Source organism: Pyrgilauda ruficollis, unplaced genomic scaffold, assembly GCF_017590135.1.
Source record: "Pyrgilauda ruficollis isolate IOZ18807 unplaced genomic scaffold, ASM1759013v1 scaffold21, whole genome shotgun sequence".
Lineage (NCBI taxonomy): Eukaryota > Metazoa > Chordata > Aves > Passeriformes > Passeridae > Pyrgilauda > Pyrgilauda ruficollis.
Window position 1 is genome coordinate 2,638,894 of NW_024520318.1, and position 22,108 is coordinate 2,661,001.

Genomic DNA, 22,108 nt, shown 5'->3' on the forward strand with positions numbered 1-22,108 from the left:
GTTCTTCTCTCTGAAGATTCCCTTGATAAACGATTTTTTTCCTTTTCCTGGTGCACGTTTGAGGTTAGCCACAAGCGCAGCTCTGGAGCTGAGGAGCTCTTTGCTGTGGCTGTTGGGATGGTGCATCCCAGGCTGGAATATCTGACAGGACCAGCGAAGGAAGCAGCAAAAAAGTTTTCCTGCGCCAAGGAGGTGGAAGGGGAGGAAAAGCACGGCGTCAGCAGCTCCGGGAGGTGCTGGCAGGTCTGAGCTGGCCCATCCATCAGGGCTGAGCTCCTCCCGAGGCTCTGAATCACGGCAGGTCCCAGGAGCACTGCCATGCCTGGCTGGGGGACCATAAAGTGAAGCCAAGCAGACCAGCCCTGATCCCCAAACAGCTCCTGAGGAGCTCCATAACTCAAACAGAAACACCCTCACGTATTTATTGCCAGCCACAACTCATTTCTTTGTGTTTTATTTTACAAATTCTCCATTACTTGCTTCAGCTGCGCTGAAATGGCCTCCTGTATTTCAAAGTATTTCAGGCTGATCCTGTACTTGGCTTTTCTGTGTCTGAAATCTTCAGACAATTGAACAATCAGATTACTGAGAAGCTGTTAAGCGCCTCGTGATGCAAAGAAGTGTGAGCTATTTAAGAACTAATGTGAAAAATGGCAAATTATCTGCTACCAGCTAGGTCTGAAAGGGAAAAAAGGAGGAATAAGTCAATATGATTAGACAGGACTATATTCAATAAGCACAATTTTGGTTTGAAATTGTGCAAGAAGAATTTTATTCCTTAGCAGATTTTCCTCTGGATTATTGAAGATACTTGTGCTCTGCAAGACACATTTTCCTTTTCCAGTCCTCATATTTATAAAAATAATCTGATTGAAAAGAACTGGATGCATAGAAATGAGAATTTCTTGTTTTTAACAATGTAGATATTAAAATGGATTCTCTATATTAAAAACTGCAAAGATTATTTATACAAGAGGTGCCCAATCAATCATTTTCCAGGCAGAAAAGCTGTCAAAAAGAAAAATCTTGCATTAATGATCATTCTTTGGCAGCTCTGCACAGGTTTCTCTGGAATGAGAAGTGGTTGAGTTCATTTGAGTGGACACAGCACAAAGGCATTACTTTAAGCAGCTGGTAACTTTGGCCAAAGGACTAAGTGAGCATTTGCACAGAAAAACTCAATAAAATTAACTGCAATGCCTCTCTTTTGTTGCATTTTATTGGTGGGGATTTACCAAGTGCTCAGTTCTGAGCTAAATCTGTGGTTAAAAATGTAAACATTAACAGAAAAATTCCCACATCACCAACTGAGGCACTGGAGGTTTAAATGAGAATGTCCTTCTTTTGCACAAACACAGGAGAAACCCAACAGTGTCAGAGACTTTCTGGCAGAACAAGAAACTGTTTGGAATCCTTACAGGATATCCTGGTCACAAGAAATTAATTAAATCCAGCTTTCAAACACCTGGGTTCTGTTCCAGCTGCCAAACTTTTGCTGCCCAGTCCCAAAAATGCCCCCCTTCCATACCACCATCATTTCTGGATTGTAAAAGTAAAAAACTCATTTATCTTCCTAAAGTTCTTCCACTCTAGAACTTACTTAGGTCTGAATGTGGCTTAGCAGGGAGTGGGAAATTGGCAATGCAGAATATTCAGTAATTTGTGGGTCATGTGCTCATAAAAGGAGAAAAGCTTTATATCAGAAAATACTTTTTGTAATATTTACACAAAATATAGCAGAAACTGTGTTTTTAATGGAATCTCCAGCATGGAAATACAATCAATGTTTAATATTGGGGAAAAAATCCAAATGTTTATGGTATTAAAGAGAGAGTCAAAAGCATTTACCAGTCTGCCCATTCCATTGAAATTTAAGTCAATGACAAATTATTAAGATGTTTTCATGAAGCCCAAAGGATTGCAAGAAAAATGCAAAAATACTTTTAATTACAGCATTTTGTACCATTATCTATATATTTACAGAAGTAGCCATACCCTAGAGAAAGATGGTAAATGTTTGTATGAAGGAAGGTGAAGAAGGTCACAAAAATTGCACATTCTGTGGAAAATGGGGAACGTGGGCACTGTAATTAATGGATCAAATTGCCAGGGAATTGTAGAGAGGATCAGAGGGTAAGAAGATAATTAGCAGATCAAAGGGTAAGAAGGCAAGTGTTGAAATAAAGTGGTGGTAATAGAAACAGCTCAAGAGGAATTATTGACCAATAATTGTATTGCTTTGGGCAATGTCTGCTTTGATAGAGCTGTTATTAAGGAGGTTTTTAATGCACTAATCTGTTTTTATAAAATTGGAGTTATGAGTGTCAAATGCCATGAATTCATGGCAGAGCTCTGACTGTAACCTGGTTTTTAGGAGTTTATAACCAATGGCAGTGGGAAAGAAAAGGAATTCAGGCTGCAGGGGTTGGACGCGTATCAAGAAATCTTCCTTTAAATGGAGAAATAACAAAGGGCGATTTTCAGGGATTTTGGCATTATTCTTGAATCAACAGGAATTTCAGAATTTATTCTGCAGTGGGGGAAATGTTGGGCTAAAGCCTCCACTGCTCTGAGCTTTACTCCCTTCCCTGCAGGCTGAGTTTTGTCTGAGATCCCTCTCTGCACTCTGGACTAACAAGTCCCAGGCTTGGGAGCTCCTGCAGAGATTTGTTCTCAAGACCCCTCTCTAGAAAGGAATTTTTGGATGTGTTGGTCTTGATATTTGGAATAATACCTACTCTGAGTGTGGCTAAGGATGGGAAATTGATTAAATTTATGGGACAACCACAAAAATCTGTGGAGAGCCTTGGTGAAGAGAGGAACCTCAGGTGGGCTGCAGACCTGCCAGTTTTCCCAAGGATTGGCAGAGGAGAGTTTTGGGTTCTGCTTCCATTTTTTTCAGAGCCCATTTACTCACAAATAACAGCAGCATGGAATATGTAAAGGAAATGGCATTTGTAGTTAGCACCTGGTGGATTTCCTTCTGCAAAGAGGAGAAGATAAACACAATTTGTTCACGTCTTTACTCTCCCATTTAGCTCATCATTAAGAGAAATCTGTGGGAAAAAAAAGTACGTTCTGAGGTGTGGAATTTTTTTTTTTTTTTTTTGTTAAATAGTAAATACCTCACAGATTATTTAAGTGATAGGGAAGATTGAAAATGCCACTCAAAGGAGCTCTTGTGCTTCTGCTGAAGGCAATGACAAAATTTTAATTAACTGAAAGTCACCCAATGATCAAGAAGTGGGAGTGCAGTGTCATTCCCAGAGATAGATGGATCTGGAAGTTTTATGGAATGGAGGCAGTAGTGAGTGTTTGTGGATGAAATTGTGATTTTGGTTTGTAATAATCATTTTTGCAACCAGAATTCTGCAGTGAGAGCTCCAGGTCAAAATATTTTTAAGAGCAGATATGGGAAAAATTCTAACTGTGCTCATCACTGTAGAACTGAAAATGAGAGATGAAATGGGAAGAAGGTCTAGATAAAAATATGCTGAAAATAGAATAGGAGCTATTTTTTTTCCCTGCAGTTATAACTCATAATTAAAAATAAAATAATTTAAATATATTTGCTTTAGGTCATGAGAAATGAGGCATGGTTAGGATTATTTAATGACTGATGTAACTTCTGCTAACAGTACCTATAAAATTTATATCTCTGTAATTAGGGAGTGAGAAAAGTTTATTATTTCAGAAGTATCCCTTTGGATGTGTAATTTCAGCTGGTTCTCACAGTCCTGAATAAGGTCCTTTGAATTACTTTCTAAACAATTCTGGATAAATGATCAGTCACATCTTTTGCTGCTTTTTCTGGGTTAAAACCTTAATTTTCTCACATGTGAGATGACAAAATCAGATCAGTGTTAAAATGCAGTTGAAATGTAACTGTTTTGTCAGAGAAGGTGCTGCACAGGCCGTGCTGGAGAGAGGCTGATGAGGTGATTAAACATCCTGCAAGGAGGAATTTCATTGGGAAGATTGAGAGCTGTGGTGAGAACTCCTCTCTGCCTACACACTTTTACCACTTCTCGCTCTGAGGATTTATAAATAGTTTATAAATTAAAATAATTAACCCCAGCACTCCCAGACTCACACCTTTCTGAACCAGAACACATGGTTCCATTAATAGTGGATAAAACATTAACTCCTGCAACCAGGGCACATATTAAAATGGAACAGAGTTGGAAATATCAGCAGCTGGAGTTCTTTTCCAGGCAAACATACGGATTTGGAAGGAATAGATGGATAATTTGCAATACAACAATGATTTAGTACAATAATAATTTCCTGGCTAGCTCCAGATCCCTGAAAAGAATGCCAGGGTTTTTAAAGAGTGATACGTGTACCAAATTCACTAAATCCCAAAACACAGTGCCCACGGGCTCTGGAAGTGTCCTCAAGCTGTCAGGGAAGGAACTTTTGTCACTGTTCACTTTGTGCAGAAGACCCTGTGCAGGAATTAAAGTTCCTTTTTTCTGCTGCTTCTCCCCAAACCCACCCAAACCATCACATGGCTGAAACCTCCCCAGCCCTGCACTTAGAGCATGCCTGGAAGCCTTAGTTAATCTCACCTGCAATCCAATTAAAAGCCTCTCAAAACCTTGCACCTGCACTAATTGTGGATTCACATCACTGCTTTGCAGTCATTAAGTCCACGAGTTAAAGTTTGGATGAGTGCAGCTAATCTGGTTTATCAACAGAGGGCTGCAAGGTTCCTGTGCTAAACCAGGATAATCAGCAGGGGTCAGCCAGGAATTATCTTGTCTCGCCAAGCATTTCAAAATGGTTAATTATGTTTGTTTATAAAAGTTGGACCTAAAACAACTGAAATCCGAGGGAAAAGCTTTGGAACTTTTAACTGCGAGTAACTCATTTGGCTGAGGTGTTGATTTATATCAGAAAGTTCTGTGAGCCTTTTATCCTTCAGCAAAAAGCAAGATACTGGGGTTATGTTTTCAAAGTGCAGCAGGTAAAAGTGCATCTCCATGCTGCTGAACATGTATTTCCATGGATATCTGTGTGCATGGACGCATATTCCCTAAGAAACACACGATGTGCTCCTCCCACCTCACAGAGTCAAGCTGTTCAATATTAACCCTGTTGCCAAATTCCTGTTGTAGATCCCAAAGTATCCAAACAGTCTAAAATTCTATATTTTACCAGAGATTTTTTAAAAGAAGTTTCTTTGTGCTCATCCAGGAGCAATGGAAAACCCACCTAGAGCCGTAGGTGATGATAAATAAAAACAGAGCATGGAGAAAGAGAGAAATAAGTAATTCAGCCAGGAACTATTTTTTTTTTTTTTTCCCTAAAGGATTCTTGCTCCCAATTCACCCAGGGTAAATCAGCACACCTGTGGCATGTGGAACAGATGGAGCAGGCATGGCAAACACCTCCAGCTGCACAGATCTGTTACACAGGTGCTGGGTTCAGGCTCTGCCTGGCCAAGGGCACTGGGGTTTGGAAAATGCCCAGAATTCCAGGGGCTGGAAGAGAAAAAACAGGGAGAAAGGAATCAGCTGGCAGCAGCATCTTCCAGAGCAGCCCCCAAGTGAGCCAAACCTGCCTGGCTCATTCCTCACCCCGTGCTCGGAATCACTGTCAAATTCCTAAACTTATTTGGCAGTTCATGGGGAGGAATTTTTGGCAGGAGTTACTGGAACAGAGACACTGGGATACTCAGTGCCTCAGTGGATGGTGTTAAACTCTTCCATGGCTGAGCATTCTGGGGCAGATGCTCTTGTGTGAGGTCTTCTTTTAACTCCATCCCCCTTATTCGCTGGGGGTTCTTTTCACACCTTGTTTTTTATCATTCCCATTTTCTGCCACACTTGCTCCCCCACCCTGGTTGTGGGTCTTTTTCTTTTTTTCCATTTTTCTTCTTTGATCCTTCCCTTCCCTTCCCTTCCCTTCCCTTCCCTGTTTTCTGTTTGTTTTTCTTATTTTAATTCCCCTCCTTGGTGGTTTTTTTTTTTTTTTTTTTGGGGGGGGGGGGGGATTTTTTTTTTTTTTTTTTTGGTGGGGAGGGTGGATATTTTTGTTCATTTTGTTGGGATTTTTTTTATGGGAGCTTTTTCTTTGCTTGGTTTGGTGTGAGTTTTTTTTCAGTTTTCTAATTTTTATTTTTAATTTTTTTCCTTTTTTCCTCCCTATTTATTTTCTTATCCTTGTTTTGTTTCTTTTTTTTTGAGGGTATTTATTTTCTCACTTGTGAAATTTCCCCCCTCCAGCTGAGGAGGACAGTGGCAGTGTCAGGGGGCAGTGACAGCCCGGGCTGCTCTCCACTCTGGACACGCTGCAGGTGTAACTCAAGCACAGTGACGTTTGTTATGTCCCTCTAAATAGCTCTGCTGATGGTGCAGAACTGGTGCTGAGCCAGGAGAAATGATAAAACATAATCAAGCCCCAGAAGACGACATTGTGATGTTGATAGAGACAAATTTATATCCCTCCTCTGCCCATGTTATGTCCAGATTCATCCATTTCCATTTGGTATCTGTGTGTTATAGAAGCCAAAACACTTGGTAATGATCCGCTGGGACAGGAACATTAGAAGGGTCTATTCTCTTATAAACTAATTTTCTCTCCAAAACTCTAATTCAAACACTAATTTTTCTGTTTAAAAAAAAAAAAAAATCTTCAGTTCCTTCTGTTGAAAAGCCACCTTTCCAGCTCTGAGCTGGTGGGGATGAGCTGTCTCCTCGTGAAGATTTAACTGGGTACATAAATCCGTGTGTTTATAGAGCAGAAATCTCTCTGTATAAACAGACTGAGCCTCCACTGACCAAAGAAGGCCAAACCCCAGGCTCTCACTTCAACAGAAATTTGCCTTTTTTAGTGTGATAATATCGGAGTGACGGCCAAGGTTTGGAATGGCAAGGCCTGAACTTCCACTCCAAAAATCCAGTCTAGGACGGGTAAGAAACTATGAGGGCGTTATGAGGGTAATATCTGCAGTTGGGAGGAAGCCTCAAAATTCTGGGAGGGTCTAAGTTGTGTTATGGACAATTTTGGACTCTGTTGAAATCTTCAGCATTGGTTGGTCCAGCTTTGCAGACCAGGCCTGGTACCGTGAACATCCCAACTCTTCTGAGTTTGATACTCAGATTGCATTTCACACAAGTAATGCTTATCTTTACTGAAAGCTTATCTAACAAAAATTTCTTCAGACAAAACATTTAAAATGTGAAAAAAAAAAGGTGGTTTGATTGCTGGGAAATGTCTGACTTCAGTCCTCCAATGCCAGTATCTAAAAGAAGTGTGAAATATCTGTCATTAAACCTGGGAGATTATAAACCAAATGACAACTGGTTTAATGCCAACGTTTTTGTTGGCGCTGCAGTTCATCTTGTTCTGATCTTTCATCAGCTCTGTAACTAAATTCAGAATTCTTGCTTTGGGTATCAAAGATGGTAAGAAAGAATCAACACATTTTCTCAGGTTTCACAGAGAAACCTGTGTTTCTTGGCTCTCAGGAGAGAAGATAAAACATCAATTAACAACATTCCATCTTCAGGAAGGCCTGGGTGAGATATCCCTCTAATATATAATCATCGTTTTCAGCAATCACAGTCTTTTTTCACTCTTCATTACCTTAACCATTTACACCCAAGTACTTCACGATTTCCTTGTTTATTTTTGCAGATATGAGCCATGAATGACTACATGATGTGCCAATTTCATTTGAATGATAAATGGAGATATTATTTCCCAGCAGGTGAATAAATACAAAGCTAGCAAGTCACGCCAAGAAAATCAGTAAAACCTTAAAAGTGGTTTAACCTTTTACTCGAACAAAACCCACCTTTGCAACCAAATATTTTATAAGCTCTTCCAGCACTTTTCCAAGGGTTATTTTACATTTTAATTGCTTCAGATATTTTCCCTGCATTGATTAGGCTGATCAGACAGGTGGATAAGGAAATATTGCTGTGAAGAGGATGGCTGAAGAAATAAATGCTGCTTTGATGTCAAGACTCACTGTGGCAGAGCAGCACCCAACATATCCATGAAGAACAGCACAGAAATAAAATGGGGAGTACCAAAACTGCTCAGGGATGGACAAAAAATTCGCCCTTCTGTGTTTATTTTCAGTATCCTATTGATAGCCTGAAGAATATTTGATAAATACTATGCTAATCTATGTAATGTGCTAATTACCTGTGGTATAAACATGTAATGCTACATAAAGAGGGCTTTTGGATCCCAGGTAATTTCAAGTTTTCAAGTGATCAGCATGTTTGTTTTATTGGTTTTTTGTTTTTTTTTTTCTGTGCAGGTTTGACTGCAGCCTTTGAAAATCCTGTGCTAAAGGTGGTTTTCCATAAAGAAGTCAGGGAAATAATTGTGTTCTCTTAGAAATAACTGGAAAGATGATAGGCCATCCTCTCTTGCAGAATTTGGCCTTCCTGTATAAATAAATCCTTTCACTGGAGGGAGCCTGTGTGGTCAAACTGATTGCCAGGAAGAGAACACTCTCAGTTCATTATCTGGAGGTCTTCAGCTCAATCCAAGGAGGCATTTTGCAATCACTAGCACAGAAAATAGATGCACTGAGATGCTATTGCACTTACAGAAAGCTTCAGGATAATTTATTTACGAGATGGCTTGTTGCTCTTACATACTACTTACATTCATCACATTCTTGGCATTTATTCTTCCCAGTTGGGCCAGTGAAAAGCAACCAATTACGGTGGTGCTCAGGCAGAAAAATTCCAGCCCCATCCAGAAGCAGGGAAGGACGAAGAATTATCCATGGGTTTCTTTAGAGGTTTTTAATAGGTTCAGCTCGAGCAAGTGGAAAGGAGTGTGGGAGATGCCAGCTCACAGGGCAGGGAGCTCACCTGGCCGTGGCAAAGAGTCCTTTGGGTCCTTCCCACCAAGGTCACAACACCCCTCTGCAAGGATCCTCTCCCCAGCCTTCCATCCAGGAGATTCCTGGGCAGGCTCCACTCTCCTGGCAGTTTTTGGGGCTGGGAATCTGCTGACACAGAAACTGAGGCTCTTCTGCAGGAGAAAAAAGCTGCCCCCTCATGTTCCAGTAAATGCGGGGTGTCCCTCAACCAGGAGGCAACTGAGCGGACAAAAAAAATCATAATTGGAGCTTGCCTCCATAGGAGGGACTTTTCCCAGAGTGCCTGAGCTGGAAAGGTGTGAATTCATTATTTGTGAGTCTGTAATTCTTTACTCCTTGAAAAAAATGAGGATTGTGGGAAAGGTGTTGGGTTTTCCAGCTTATTTCACCATAGCACTTGATTTAGGCTTTCAATACACAGCTCAAATCCCCTCCTGCATGGCTTTATCCACATATTTGGCCAGAAAAAAAACACTGATTCTCACTTTTATGGCAGTCTGAAAACTTTTTGGTCTAACAGGCAAATATTGCCTGGTGCATCCAGCAAAATTATTGCATCTTTATGTTTATGTGGATGAAATTATGTCTGAAACAAGCCTTGAGTGAGGTGGTGTTGCAGTTAAAGATTAAATCTGATTGTGTTCTGCATGGCACTGCTGTAAAACTGCTATTTCTGTTTAAAAAAAAAGTCCATTTTCCTCTAACAGATTACATTGTTTCTTTGAAGAGTGAGTTTAAGCAGCAAGTATTTATAAGAATATGTACATCATTAATCTCCAGCCTTTAATCTCTACAGTCCTACTTGACCCAGGGAGGCTTCAAAGGGGGTGGGTACCTTATATTTTTTTATTGAGAGAGGAGGTAAAATATAAAGGAAAGATCTGAAATCAGAGTTGTATCTGTAGCATTTCCTTTTAATCTGCATAATATATTTAATGCTCGACAGGTTGGGAAGCTACCTGGATATTTGCCTGATGAACAGTTCTAGGGACAAACTGGAAAGAGTAAACATATTAATTAGAGACTGCACAGCTCCTTCTTGCTGGTGTAATCATTAAATTGATTTTTCCAGTCTGACATGTAATTGTTCCACCGATGGAATCCTGCTTTCCACTCTCGTTCTGCTTCATCAATATTTCCTGTAAAACATGAAATGGGTTACATTAATCTAAATTTGAATCTCTTTGTATGCTAATTGAAAAATAATTTTGATTATCAATGTCATCTGCTCCAAATACATTATGGGATGGTCTTTTGCTTCTTTTCTTAAACCTGGAATGACTGAAAATTCAGTGATTAGTATTTTGACTTAACATCAGAAAGGAAGTAGTGCAAAGATATCATTCTGGATGGGTAATAAATATACTTTGGATTTTTAAAATATATATTTTTTTTAATATATATTTTGGATAATTCTTCTGTCCATCAAAATCATCATTTTTAAGTCACTTTTTTTTATCCTCAAAATATTCCTTTGGTTAAATATACCCTGCATTGAAACCCTGAAGACTAAATAATGCAAAATGAGAGAGATGCTTGTAAAGATAAGGTGAAATCACAGCTTTGTTTAAGGCAACAGCAGGATTTCCATTGTTTTAATGGATTTAATGGCGTCCAGGATCTCGACCTCCCACGGAACAAATCCCCAAATTTGAAGCATAAAGGGCACAGGTCTGGAGTAGGACACTGTCAAATGTGCACTATGTCAATGTGAAACCATCTTCTCTTTTCTTTTTCATCCCCAGCTTTAAAGCATTCTCCAAGTAATCCTGAGTCCCAAGGAAATATTTATTGCCAAATTTGTTACAAGCATGGGAGCAGAGGGTGAGTATGAGAAGAGTCATAGAAATACAGCATTTCACAGGGTATTTATGGACAGGGATCCCTTCCTGCAGCCCCAAAAGGTGATTAACACCATGAGAAAGGCAGTGGCCTTGCAGGAACATCCCAGACACCACCAAAATGTGGACAAAACCTGCAGGCTGTATCAGCCACTGATGCTCATCATTTTGTTTCAGCTGTAGAGTTCAGGATAAAGTTCAGAAACCATTGATGATCTGTGAATGCTTTGTTCATTCTGGACCCAACTCTGGTGGTGTCCCTCACTGGCAGGGCTCACTTCCAGAAAAACTTGGGGATGGTGTTCCTGAGGTAACAGCTCCGTGGGTTCTTTATGCTCCTTTGGCTTTTATGTTCTTCTGCTGTTCTTCTTCCCTCCATAAATACACCCCTTCCCCCTTTTTTACGACCTGCCAGCACTGCAAGTGTAACTGGTGATGTGAAAATGAAATACTTCTGTGTTTTACACATCACTAGAGAGAATATTTGAGGGAGAGAGTTCACTGATTCCGAGATTTAGCTTGGAGAAGCATCCAGTAATTTGGTCGCTTATCTGCAGTTTAGCTCAACGTTTCCAAACCTTTTTGGTCTGGAAATCCAGATGGCAATTTAATGAGACTTTGAAATGAGATTTACTTCTTGGTTCCAGTGAGACCAGAAATAAAACCAAGATATTTTTTTTCTCCGGGAAGTCCTGTACTTTTAAATGCAGTCAAAAAGAAAAGTGTGAAGAACAAATATGGGAAAAAATGTCAATAAATTAACCACACCCTTCTCCCTCAGCTCAAAGTTGTAAATAAGCTTGGTTATAACAGAGATCAAAGGAAAGTTCAGATACTTTAAAATTTCCTTTTTGCAGGCCACAACTGCCATTAACTCAGAGATGATTTGGAAGTGTTGGTAACAATAAAATCTCATTTTCATTGCTAACTATGCAGATAGAACTCAGAAACATGGGGACAAAACATGCACAACACTCTGCTTTCCTGACTCTAAGACCTCTCCTTTACACATATTTAATTTAAAGATGTAGTCAGGGTCTCAGGCAAAGCCAAATTTTTCACATTAAGTCAAATGGATTGGTAATTTAGTGTATGAAGCAGTAGCAGTATTATTTGGAGAAAACTGCCTGAACTGTGTTTTTCATTTTATTCTTGATTTTGGGTGTCCAGTTTTATTTATTCAGGCAAAACCTCCACTTATGAATTAAAAAGGAAACTCAAAAACCTCTCTTCTTTAATTATTCAGGTGTAGAGGTGTTTCCAGTCTGCCCAAAGACACTGAAATATCTCTGCCATAGACACATCTTGAATTAAAAGTCACTGTTCTGGAGTATAAATTATGGGGCTTTTCAGTCCTTTTTAAAGATTATGGTGAACAAGTGAGCCAGCTAGAGAAAGAAGACATCAAAAAATTCAGAGGAGCCACCATTATGGATCTAAAAACAAAAGGGGGATGGAAATCACTGAAATAAGAACTCGGATTCCCATTAGTTTGCTTTCCTTCCCCCCAGTGATAAGATCCAAATTGAAGTCACAAGTCAATGCATCCCATTATCACCAACATCATCAATCTCTGGGAGGCAACCACCCATGACTTAGATGAGCTGACAGCTGGGAGGCAAAAAAGAAAAAGATTAGAGAGTCCAAGCTGACCAATAATTACAGCTCAGAGCACTGTGTGCCTGCAGAGCCAGCTAAGAGCGAAAACAGGGAATTTTCTAGAAGCCACTGGGACAATCCCAAACTTTACCTTAATTCCCGTGCAAAGCCCAGTGAGGCTGGGCAGGAGAAAAGGGGAGATTCTGTAGGCAATTAATCTGTGCTCTGAAAGGTTCCAGTTTAACAGATCAAAACTTTAAAAAGGGGTTTTTTTGATTCTTCAACAATGCCGGCGCAATCAGCTGGAATTTCCTCTCATTCCATCTCTCCCTTACTTTAACGTGCTACAGCAAATTTAAATTTATCACCATCCCATCCTTTGAACTGCTGGATGTGCCAATAAAGTGCTAATCTTAACATTAACACACACAAACACATTTAGGATTGGGATAAAGGCCAAATAGCTGTTAATTAATAAGGGATGGCAAGTTAGAATTAATTTTTCTGTCCTCAACACCTCACGGATTGCAAGTTTCATGACTGCAGGTACTTGTAAGTTTCTGGGTTCTATAATATAATAAATGCCACAGGTTTATGCTGCATATTCTCATGGTGAGAGTTTCTCCACAAATGTCACAAATAATATCTATAGTGAATATTCTTTAATCACACTCTCTTGAGTATCAAAGCTTTGTTAGACACAGCAGTATATTCATTTTCACATGTGTTTTTAAGGACTGTAAAATCCTCTCTTTTATTGTTTTAGTTCTTCCAGAAGTCAGCAGAGCTCTCTGGGAGATGAATAATTCTAAGGGCTGTTATCTTTCCAATGACATGGAATGAAATGTTGGAAAGAAATCAGATGGTTTAAGTACAGGAACTTTTTGCTCACAGGTGCTCTTTGTTGGGAGGTGTGGTAGTATTGGTGAGATTACCTGTGATTAATTCACATTTCTTCATGTACCCAACTCTGTGGAAATTTAATTTAATTCTGATGGTGAATTTTCTATTTAGTCAATTTTTTAATATTCTTACCACCCTGAGTATTTATCTCACATCAAATACAATAATTTTTGTTGCTCATTGCTCAAGAGGTTGAACATTTCTCTGCCTCCACATAAAAAAGATCTTTTTAGGGTGGTTTTAAAAAGTAATGTATTTATATGACCAAGCTTGATTTCTTCATAGATGAATAATATCAAATAAAATAGAAAAAATACATATTAGGCATACTAAAATAGTAATGGAAAAGTAAATGGAAAATTTGGCTGCCTGCAGTGTTCTACAATCAAGAGGAAACGGGCTCATATAAATAGGAAGGGCTTTAGATGCATTAAAGGTTGTGATGAGGAGGTAAAGTCTAACACAGATCCTTTTATAATTAACATATGATTGCTCTAAAAGCCACTTAAAAGTCACTTACTGTTTACTGTCCCTCCAGTGTGGTACAGCAGCAGCTGCCAGCTGAAACCCTTCTGGTTTCAGGATGGAATGGGAAAGGCTGAGTGCTCCCAGCTTGTCCTGGGCTGGGCAGGGTGCAGGGTGTGAAATTGGGTTAAAATCCTGTAGGAATTGTGTCTGCTTGGAACTCAGAGCCCAGGTCTACTTGTCCTGGAATAAAAACTCCAGGTTCTGACTTGTGTCTTTAGTGATGGATTTAATAATTGAAACCCGAGGAGAAGACCTTGAGAAATCTTCCACAATCACACAAATTTCTCTAGAGGTATCAAGGCCATATTTTATATATGGCAGTTACTCTTGTGTTACTGTGAGAGCCTTATTTTTTCCTTATTATTTTCGTACCCCACAACCATAATAATTTTTTTAAAAAAAATCTGATATGATTGCTTGAAGAAAATGTGAATTTTCTAACAGTAAAGATATATATTTCTCATATATTTAACTGCCTCAGGGAACTTGTGTTACCCAGCCTGTGATGGGAACAGGCTGGTTCAGATCCAGGACGCGTTTGGAGCTGGCCTTTAAAGGCTTTAAAATCCTTCAGTGGGTGGCAAGGCTTGGGCTAGGAGTGGGTCAGGAATTAGGCAAGGGGTTACCAAGCAAATCCATGGCAAATCCTGATCACTTGATGCTGAAAAATTATGATTTCTGCAAAATAAGTGGTTTTGATTATCCTCTTTGGGTTCTACCTGATAGAATTCTACTCTGCCTATCTGAACCCTACTTGAACTTGTAACAGTGAGAACATAAAAATTCCTTAGTTGTTCCCTGTCATCTTATATCACCTCATGTTACAGCAACCTTCTTCTCCTAAGTATATTTCAATGAAAGGAGTAAGAGAAAGGACAGACCCTCAGAACAAGAGGAAATCTCTGCATTAATGCTGAGCACTGTCCTTTGGGCATAAAAGGAGAGAGCAAATGCAAAATAATATTTCAGTGAAGAGAATTATTGCAATATAAGCTATTATATCACATTTGTACGCAGGATTTCAAAGGGTTTTCTGTCAGAATTGGGTAATATTGTACAGGGAACATAATGGAAATACTCTGTTTTTATTATTGCAATGCTTCAAGGACTGACAGATGATACAAGACAAGGCAGTGCCACTTGTTGACAACATTCTTGCCTCAGTTCTATATTTGGATCCAGACAGGACGATTCTTCTCTTTTTGCTAAGAATACGCTGGTGAATTTCTTTTAATTAAATTATGTAAATTGATGTTGCGAATTACCGAATGTGGCACAGTGATGAATTTATGTCTGCTGGCAGGTCCTGAGTGTTGCTTCATCATCCCTCATCCCACAGGACCAGGCAGAGCAGCTCTTCTCTGCCCCAGGATGTGTTGAACTCCAGTGATCTGCTCCCTCCTGCTCCACGCGGGCTTAGTTAAGCTCAGCCCATTTGTAGGATCCACATTTTTCCCTAGGCTTTCCCAGCCAGGTTAAAGGAATATATAAAAGAGCTCAGTTCTCCTGGCTCAGCACAAAGTTGTCAGAATCTTTGAAACCTCCCTGAAATCCACCCGTAATTAGGAAAGCTGTGATTTTAAAATCACACAGTAGGCTTCATAAATAATTCATTTTACCTACTGATTTCGTGTCTCTTGATTTAATTGAAAAACATCTGTTGAATTGAGAGGGGATAAAAGTTGAGCCATAATACAGTCACAGACTCAAATGAGGAGGGAATAAATTATTTCAGAAGGAATCATCTGTGCACTGTGACAGTTTACATATTTTTAAGGCTTACGTGTTTTTTAAGACAAGCATTCAAATTGAGTCTTAGAGAAAGATTTTAAATTACTAATTAACATCTTAAAAGTGTATCTCATTTTTGAAATGAGACTTTCCCTCAGTCAAGCTGCAGAATGTGATTCCAGAGCTGCAAAATCACTTTATAAAATCAATTCCTTTTGAAATCCAGAGCACAGAGGCTTCATCTATTGCTGGGCTTTGGTAAAACAGGGCCACCGGTGTTCGAAAAACTTGGTTCTTCTCTGTTCAACTGATCCTAAAGTTTCAAACAATTATATTTTTCTTGGTGGTGAAATCTCATAAATCTGTTGCATACATGGCCAGGCACAACTCAGTTCTGTTTTCTATAGGCAAATCCTGCAGGCTCTGGGCTCTCAGCAATGACACTCCAGAAATAAAACACAGGGCTCTCACGTGAGCTGGAAACCAGAATCCCCTCTTGGCAGTGCACTTCATATCCTCAGGGGATCAGTTGCATAAAATAGAATCCCATAAATAATAGATAATATAATCCAAATATAACATCCTGTAACGTCCCACAGTTTATACAGAACACCTAAAGCCTCCAGAGTTCCCAGTGCAAACTCTCCTTTAGCACTGATTTTCCTGCTCACTCCTGCACCCAAAAACCCTGGTGGCACCAAAAATCTTTCAAGGGGTACCCAAGAACAGAGGTTTCAGCACTCAGTGTCTCACATTGTAGCTGCATCTGAACTTTGGGACAGAAAAACTTCATATCACAAAGTCCTGGCCCTTGGTGTGTCCCCAGGTTTTGTTCCTGGTACAAAATGGGGTGGTGACCCCAAAGCCAGAAGCACAGGGCATGTTCTGGGGTTCACCCTCAACACAGCATGGACAGTTCTATCCAACGCTAATTCAGTTTTACCCAAATGAACATCTCAATTACAAACAGGAACAGAAAGATCTGAACTCAATTATCACATTAACATCCAGCAAATGATCCTTGCATTAAAGTTTTATATAAAAGCATCTAGGAAAGAATTGTTACCTGTCATTTCCATGACTTTGGGGAAAAAGTGTTTCCAGAATCGACACTGCTGAGCTCGTAGTTTTGTCAGTACCTCGGAAGTGTTGGTGTTCAATGTCAAATATTTTTGGTCAGTACTAGTGAAGACTGGCCATTTTATTCCATTAGTCAGGGTCCCATTTGGAGCTCTAAACGAGAAAAGAAACACTTCATTTAGAATGAGAAACCACCTCAGCACACAACAAAGCAGAATTTGGGTTTATTTAATAGTTGTTCAGTTTAAGTGTGTTAGTTTAGAATGACTGATGTGTCCTTTTGGAAGTAACAGGGGAAAAAAGCCAGATAAATTTCATTTACCCTCATTTGAAGAAAAAAAAAAAATCCCCCTTTTGAGGTGTTCTGGGTTCATCAAAGGGAAAAGCTTAATAAATGATCATATTAAAGCAACTTTTTGAATCTGGAGATTCTCACAGAAGCTATGAATTATTAGAGATGACTCTAGAACTAACCAGCCTGCCAGTCTGAGAGGCTGAGTGGTTTGTGTTTTAGTTTGAATGCCTTTGATCCTTTTAGATGGACAAAAAGATTGGAGTAAATGACTGGGATAAATATGCTAGTAAAGGTAAAAATAATGTCTAAATTGGGATAAGATCTCTACTGGGAGAGAAAGCAACTATTCCTCATTAAGAAGGAACTGTCATCCTGGAGGAGTGTTGAGTCCTGTTTGTGGAGGGCCAAATGGGAACAATCTGAAATCTTGTGGTAACTGGGAAGAGGTACAGAGGGCTTGACCCTTTATAAAACCAGCTCTGCATGTGAAAGGAGCACAGCTGTTGGTATTAAAAGAGCTGTGATAAATATTTATAATACAACAGAATTCAAAAGGCTCCAAGGACAGGCATCCAGATTTCACCTCCAGAAATGACAGTATCTGTATGAGGGGGAAAAAATGGTTTAAATGTGTAGGAGAACAACAAAATGGGCAGCGTTACATTAGGGAACAAACAAAACAGAACATGAATTTTAGAATAAGTAGATTTGTATTTCAAACAGTCACAGGTCTCCATTAGCTCAGAAGAGGTTAAGGATAGAAGTTAAACATTTTATTTCAGTGCAAGTACAAGGAGCCATTTTCTTTCCTAGAAGCTGACATCTGGGAATCTGGGATTTAGGGCAGAGCAACAGTAATTGGTGATTCTTGGTGGGATAAATTAACTCTGAGCTGAGTTCATTTGGTTCTCTCTGCTTTACTTTTCACCAGGACTCTTGCTGGAAGGCAGAAGGCAAAGAGGAGTCCAGGGAGTGGAGCCCATTTGGGTTCTGCTTCCCAAGAGCGGGAGGAAAGTAAGAGGTGTGGGTGGGAGCACTCAGAACACAAGACACTGAAGCAATATCGATATTTCTCGGTTAATTTGGAATTAATCAAGTGTCCAGTCCATGTTTTTGTGTTCTGGGTCTTTGGCATTGGCTGCTTCAAGAATCAGTGTTGGAATAAGAGCTTCAGGCTGTCATTTCCTGACCTGCTCCCTTCTTCACTGATTTTTCCTGACTAATTCAGCTCTGATTAACCCATGTCACCTTTTTTAAGTGAACGTTTATTTGTGGCTCCTGCGAATGATGACTTAAGCAGAGCTGACTTGCACTTCAGTTCAAGATCAGAATGCTAATGGTGCTGTCAGTATTCATTTAACAGCTTTTATGCTATGAAATAAATCATGACATCCCACATTACCATTTACAGGTGTGTGGGGGGATTACACAATGCCTCGATGGCTACAGATGTATTTTACTAAAAAATGATTGAAAGAACTATCAGGTGAACACAGCACTTTGAAGCCCGTGAACATGCTGATTATGACACTCTCTGCATTTCTAGAAAGTTTACTGTTCAAAGAAATGCCCAGCAATTTCCTTCTTGGTTTTAATGTTGAAAATTTCCCAAGTTAAAAAGCAGCTCCCAGTCGGAGCAAAAGGGAGATCACAGGAGTATAATTTGGAACAAGTTATGATTATAACCTTGTTGTTCCCTCACAATTACTGTTCATTCCTTCTTACTAATAACTTTATGATGAGAATTGCAGTGCCCAGAATAGGCTGTAAAATTCCCTGTTCTTTGCACCAAATTCAAGGTCTAATAATATTCATACAGAACAGTGGAAGTATGGTAGGAATATCTTCAGTGAGCAGACAGGAATCCAATACCCTGCACAAACCTGTCACTGCCCATTTAGGTTTGGATGGACAATCTTTGGTGATCGATTACAGAAACTTGTTTGTACTGAAAAAAAAAAAGTTCCATTTGCATGGAAACCTCCATTCTATCATCTTTTATCAATTCCTTAATCCTCTGCTCTTTCATCTTCTGGTATTGCTTAATCACCTCTGCTTCAGTAATTCCAGTTTTGCCACTTCAGTGCTGGCATTGGGGCCTGATGGTGTGTCCTGAAAAGGTTTTGGGCTATGCATCTTCAGGCCAGGCCTCTATTTCATGGTTTTATCTTGTAAATCACCTTTCTTGGACAAGATTTATTCAGAGAAGGCCTTAATTTTGTTTGGAGGAAATCATCAAATAGTATGGCTTCAAAGGGAAGTTGGAAGATCCAACCTCCTGAAATGAGCAGGGACATCTTCAGCTAGACCTTCACTGAAGATCTCAGAAAGAATCTTTTTCCTTTTCTACCCTTTTTACCATTTGCAGGAGCAAGTCCTAAGGCAATGAAGAAATACAACTCTTTGAATCGCTCCCAGAAAAGAAATGCATGACAGAAAAACAAAACAAAACAAAAAAAAAAAAACAAACCAAACCAAAACACAAACTCAAACCACCTGTGTTTAAACTCTGGTGTAAACAGAATTTGTCTTATTCCTGCAGCTATGTTTTCTCTTTGCATATGCCCTGAAATTATAGGCTGGATTCTCTCTACTCTGGTAGTGACACAGCAGCTCATTTATAGTAAATTATTTTGTTAAGATATGTTTTTAAGTGGAAGTTTCTTGGTAGTACTTGTTACTTAGATCAGGTTCTTCCCCCTTTGGGTTTTTCCATCCACAATTGCCAATATTTCTAGTTTTCAAGATTAATTTATAACAAGTGTACTAAATTTGATATAGGCGTGAAGAGGGTTTTGGAAGAGCTTATTCACCAATCATTTCTCAGTATTTAATATTCATCTTCAGCAACTTTAGAAAGAGAAAGTTAATTTCATTCCAATGGAAAATGCAACATGAACAGAGCTCTGTTAATCATAATAAACATACATGCATTACCATTCTCATTAATATGATCAATATAGCCTGAAAAACAATACCAGCTCACTGCATTTTTATTAATATTCACACAGCATTACCTTTACAAATGGTTTATCATACAGACACACAAAAATATGTAATTCATCATCTGACTGCTTTTGGTAAACATTCAGGATATAAAGTACCTGGAGAACATTCCCTTTATTTTTGGGAGCATGTTCTGAATAGCAGAGTGAAAACTCACGGAGTGAATTCTGTCATTATCACAGAGGTTATTCTTTTGTAGTGTTAAGTTGCATTTTGAAGAAGTCCAGAATGGAACCTATTCCCTGCTAACCCTCCTGAAAACATGTTTAGGGTGCTTTAGGATTTACCTTTGTAAAACAAGTGTCCTACAGTGTAGCTTAGACTGCCCCAAGCTTTCACCACGTTCCTGTTTGTGACTTACCTTGTGGGTTTTTCCAGAGGACAAAAAAAACAATCCCACATCTCAGTGCCCACTAAGATGAATGAAAATTAATAATTCTGCTGCACCCTCTGATTCCCCTGTGCAGGAGGAATTAACATCCAAGGGAGACCTGCTCCTCCCAGTGTGAGTGGATTGGCTTCACCCTGCCTGGAACTGCTGATGCTCCTTTCCAATTTGGCCCTTTTTCTTTTAAAAGCTGGTTTAAAGGCAGGAGAGAGGGAATGTGAATCCCTTTTTATGATTTTTTTAATGCTTTTGTGATTCCTGGTGGCTGTTGGGCAGCACTGGCAATCAGCTGGTTTCCATGGGATGGTATTTTATGAAGTGTTACCATGGGCACAAGAAAACCAGGAGGGGGAATGGCTTTGGAGGGAATGCAACAGCAAAAATAACCCCAACTCTTGCAGGTTTCCTGCAGCCGCAGCACAAAACCTCTGAGAATTATGGAAACAGTCAGTTCAGCATCAAACAAGAAGGACAACCTAAAGGTTTACCCCAAGGGTGGCTCTGGGAGTAAGGGCTGCTTCTGCACATCTGATGGTTGGATGATCTTCAAGGTCTAAACCAAACAGATGAACCTTTTTTAATTTTTTCCCCCCCCTCACATTTTGGAAGGAAACATTTTATTTTTCCTCTTTCCCATTTGGGCAGGAGGACACTCTTAATTAGCAGGAATGTTAGTGAGGAGCTCCAGGCCCTCCTGTGCTGCCCCAGTCCCATTCCAGAGGGGTGGGAAGTGTTTGTGGCATTAGCCAGGCCAGCACAGCCAGATTTCTCACATGATTCCTGAAGGCCAGGACGGGTGATATTTATACCTGTGCTCATTTTCCCATTGCAGCACACTGGCTGCCAGGTTATCTGAATTTGGGGTGCTGGTGTGGTCCCCGAGGGGATGATGGGGTTGTGACAGCAGGTTTTGAAAGGATTTGCTTGAACGACACCATGGATGTGAGAAAATAGTGATGGGTTTCTGAAAATATAAGTCATTAAACATTTCTCATATAATTGATCTAAATTATCCTATAATTGAAATTTAAAAAAAAAAAAAAAGCCATAGAATTGTTCTTAATAAGGTGCAGAAATCCTGATTTTGTGGCATTTGAGCCTTACTGACATTCCCACAGTAGGAAAGAAAGGGCTCCTCTGATGAGCACTACGAGTCTGAGGGATGTGCAGACTCGAATCCTTCAAACTCCCTTTGTAATCAGCTGGTTCTGGGAAGTTCATTATACCCTGCTGTGCTCAGTTCTCACTCCCAGATCACACACACGAGTCCATAATCCAGTGACTGCAAAGTGTCCCTGAGCCAGAGGGAAACGCTTTGCAAGTCCTAGCCTGGGTAAATATTATTCCTTCTGTTGATCCCTGAAGAAAGCAGCAGGATCCAGCTGGCAAAGTCCTTAACTGAGAGAAACTGGAGAAGAACCTTTGCAGCCAGGCTTTCTTACACCTTCACAGGCTAAATAAAGCTCAGGATATTCCTCCCAGATTCCAGCCTGGACACAGCAGCTGCCTGTTTAAATGCCTTTAACTATAAATTATAGTGGGATGTGCTACTATATATCAGTTTCAGGAAATGAAGCAACAAGCTGTTATTTTTTTTTTTTTTTTTTCTTCTGGTGCTGTTTGCTATTATTGTTTTGTCTTGTTTCTGCTCCAAAGAGCCTCGTGGAGCACCCATTGAGTTGAAACAATTCTTGCATGTCATAAATTCCTGCCGTACACAAGGCAGGCCTCAAGGTATTGGTCATAAATAATGGAGCATTTGGGACATTTAGATGCAGGATGCTCTGTCTCAGCTCTTTGCTGAGCATTCAGGAGCTGGGTGCTTCCAACCCCTTGCTCCTGGACAGGAACCTGCTCTGGTGGCAGGAGAAATAACGAGTTTG

At 39.8% G+C, this 22,108-nt stretch overlaps 1 protein-coding gene across 2 annotated transcripts in view; it reads right to left on the reverse strand.

The window, feature by feature from the left end:
• Window positions 1-8,558: 8,558 nt before the first annotated feature.
• The window catches only part of BCHE (butyrylcholinesterase), a 28,226-nt gene continuing 14,676 nt past the window's right edge, over window positions 8,559-22,108 (reverse strand). For both annotated transcript variants that reach the window (XM_041468024.1, XM_041468025.1), the window contains exons 3-4: window positions 16,523-16,689; window positions 8,559-9,993 (exon numbers count right to left, since the gene is read on the reverse strand). In XM_041468024.1, coding sequence (XP_041323958.1) covers window positions 9,872-9,993; window positions 16,523-16,689 — 289 coding nt within the window. In that variant the 3' untranslated portion in view covers window positions 8,559-9,871. The remainder of the gene's footprint in view (window positions 9,994-16,522; window positions 16,690-22,108) is intronic.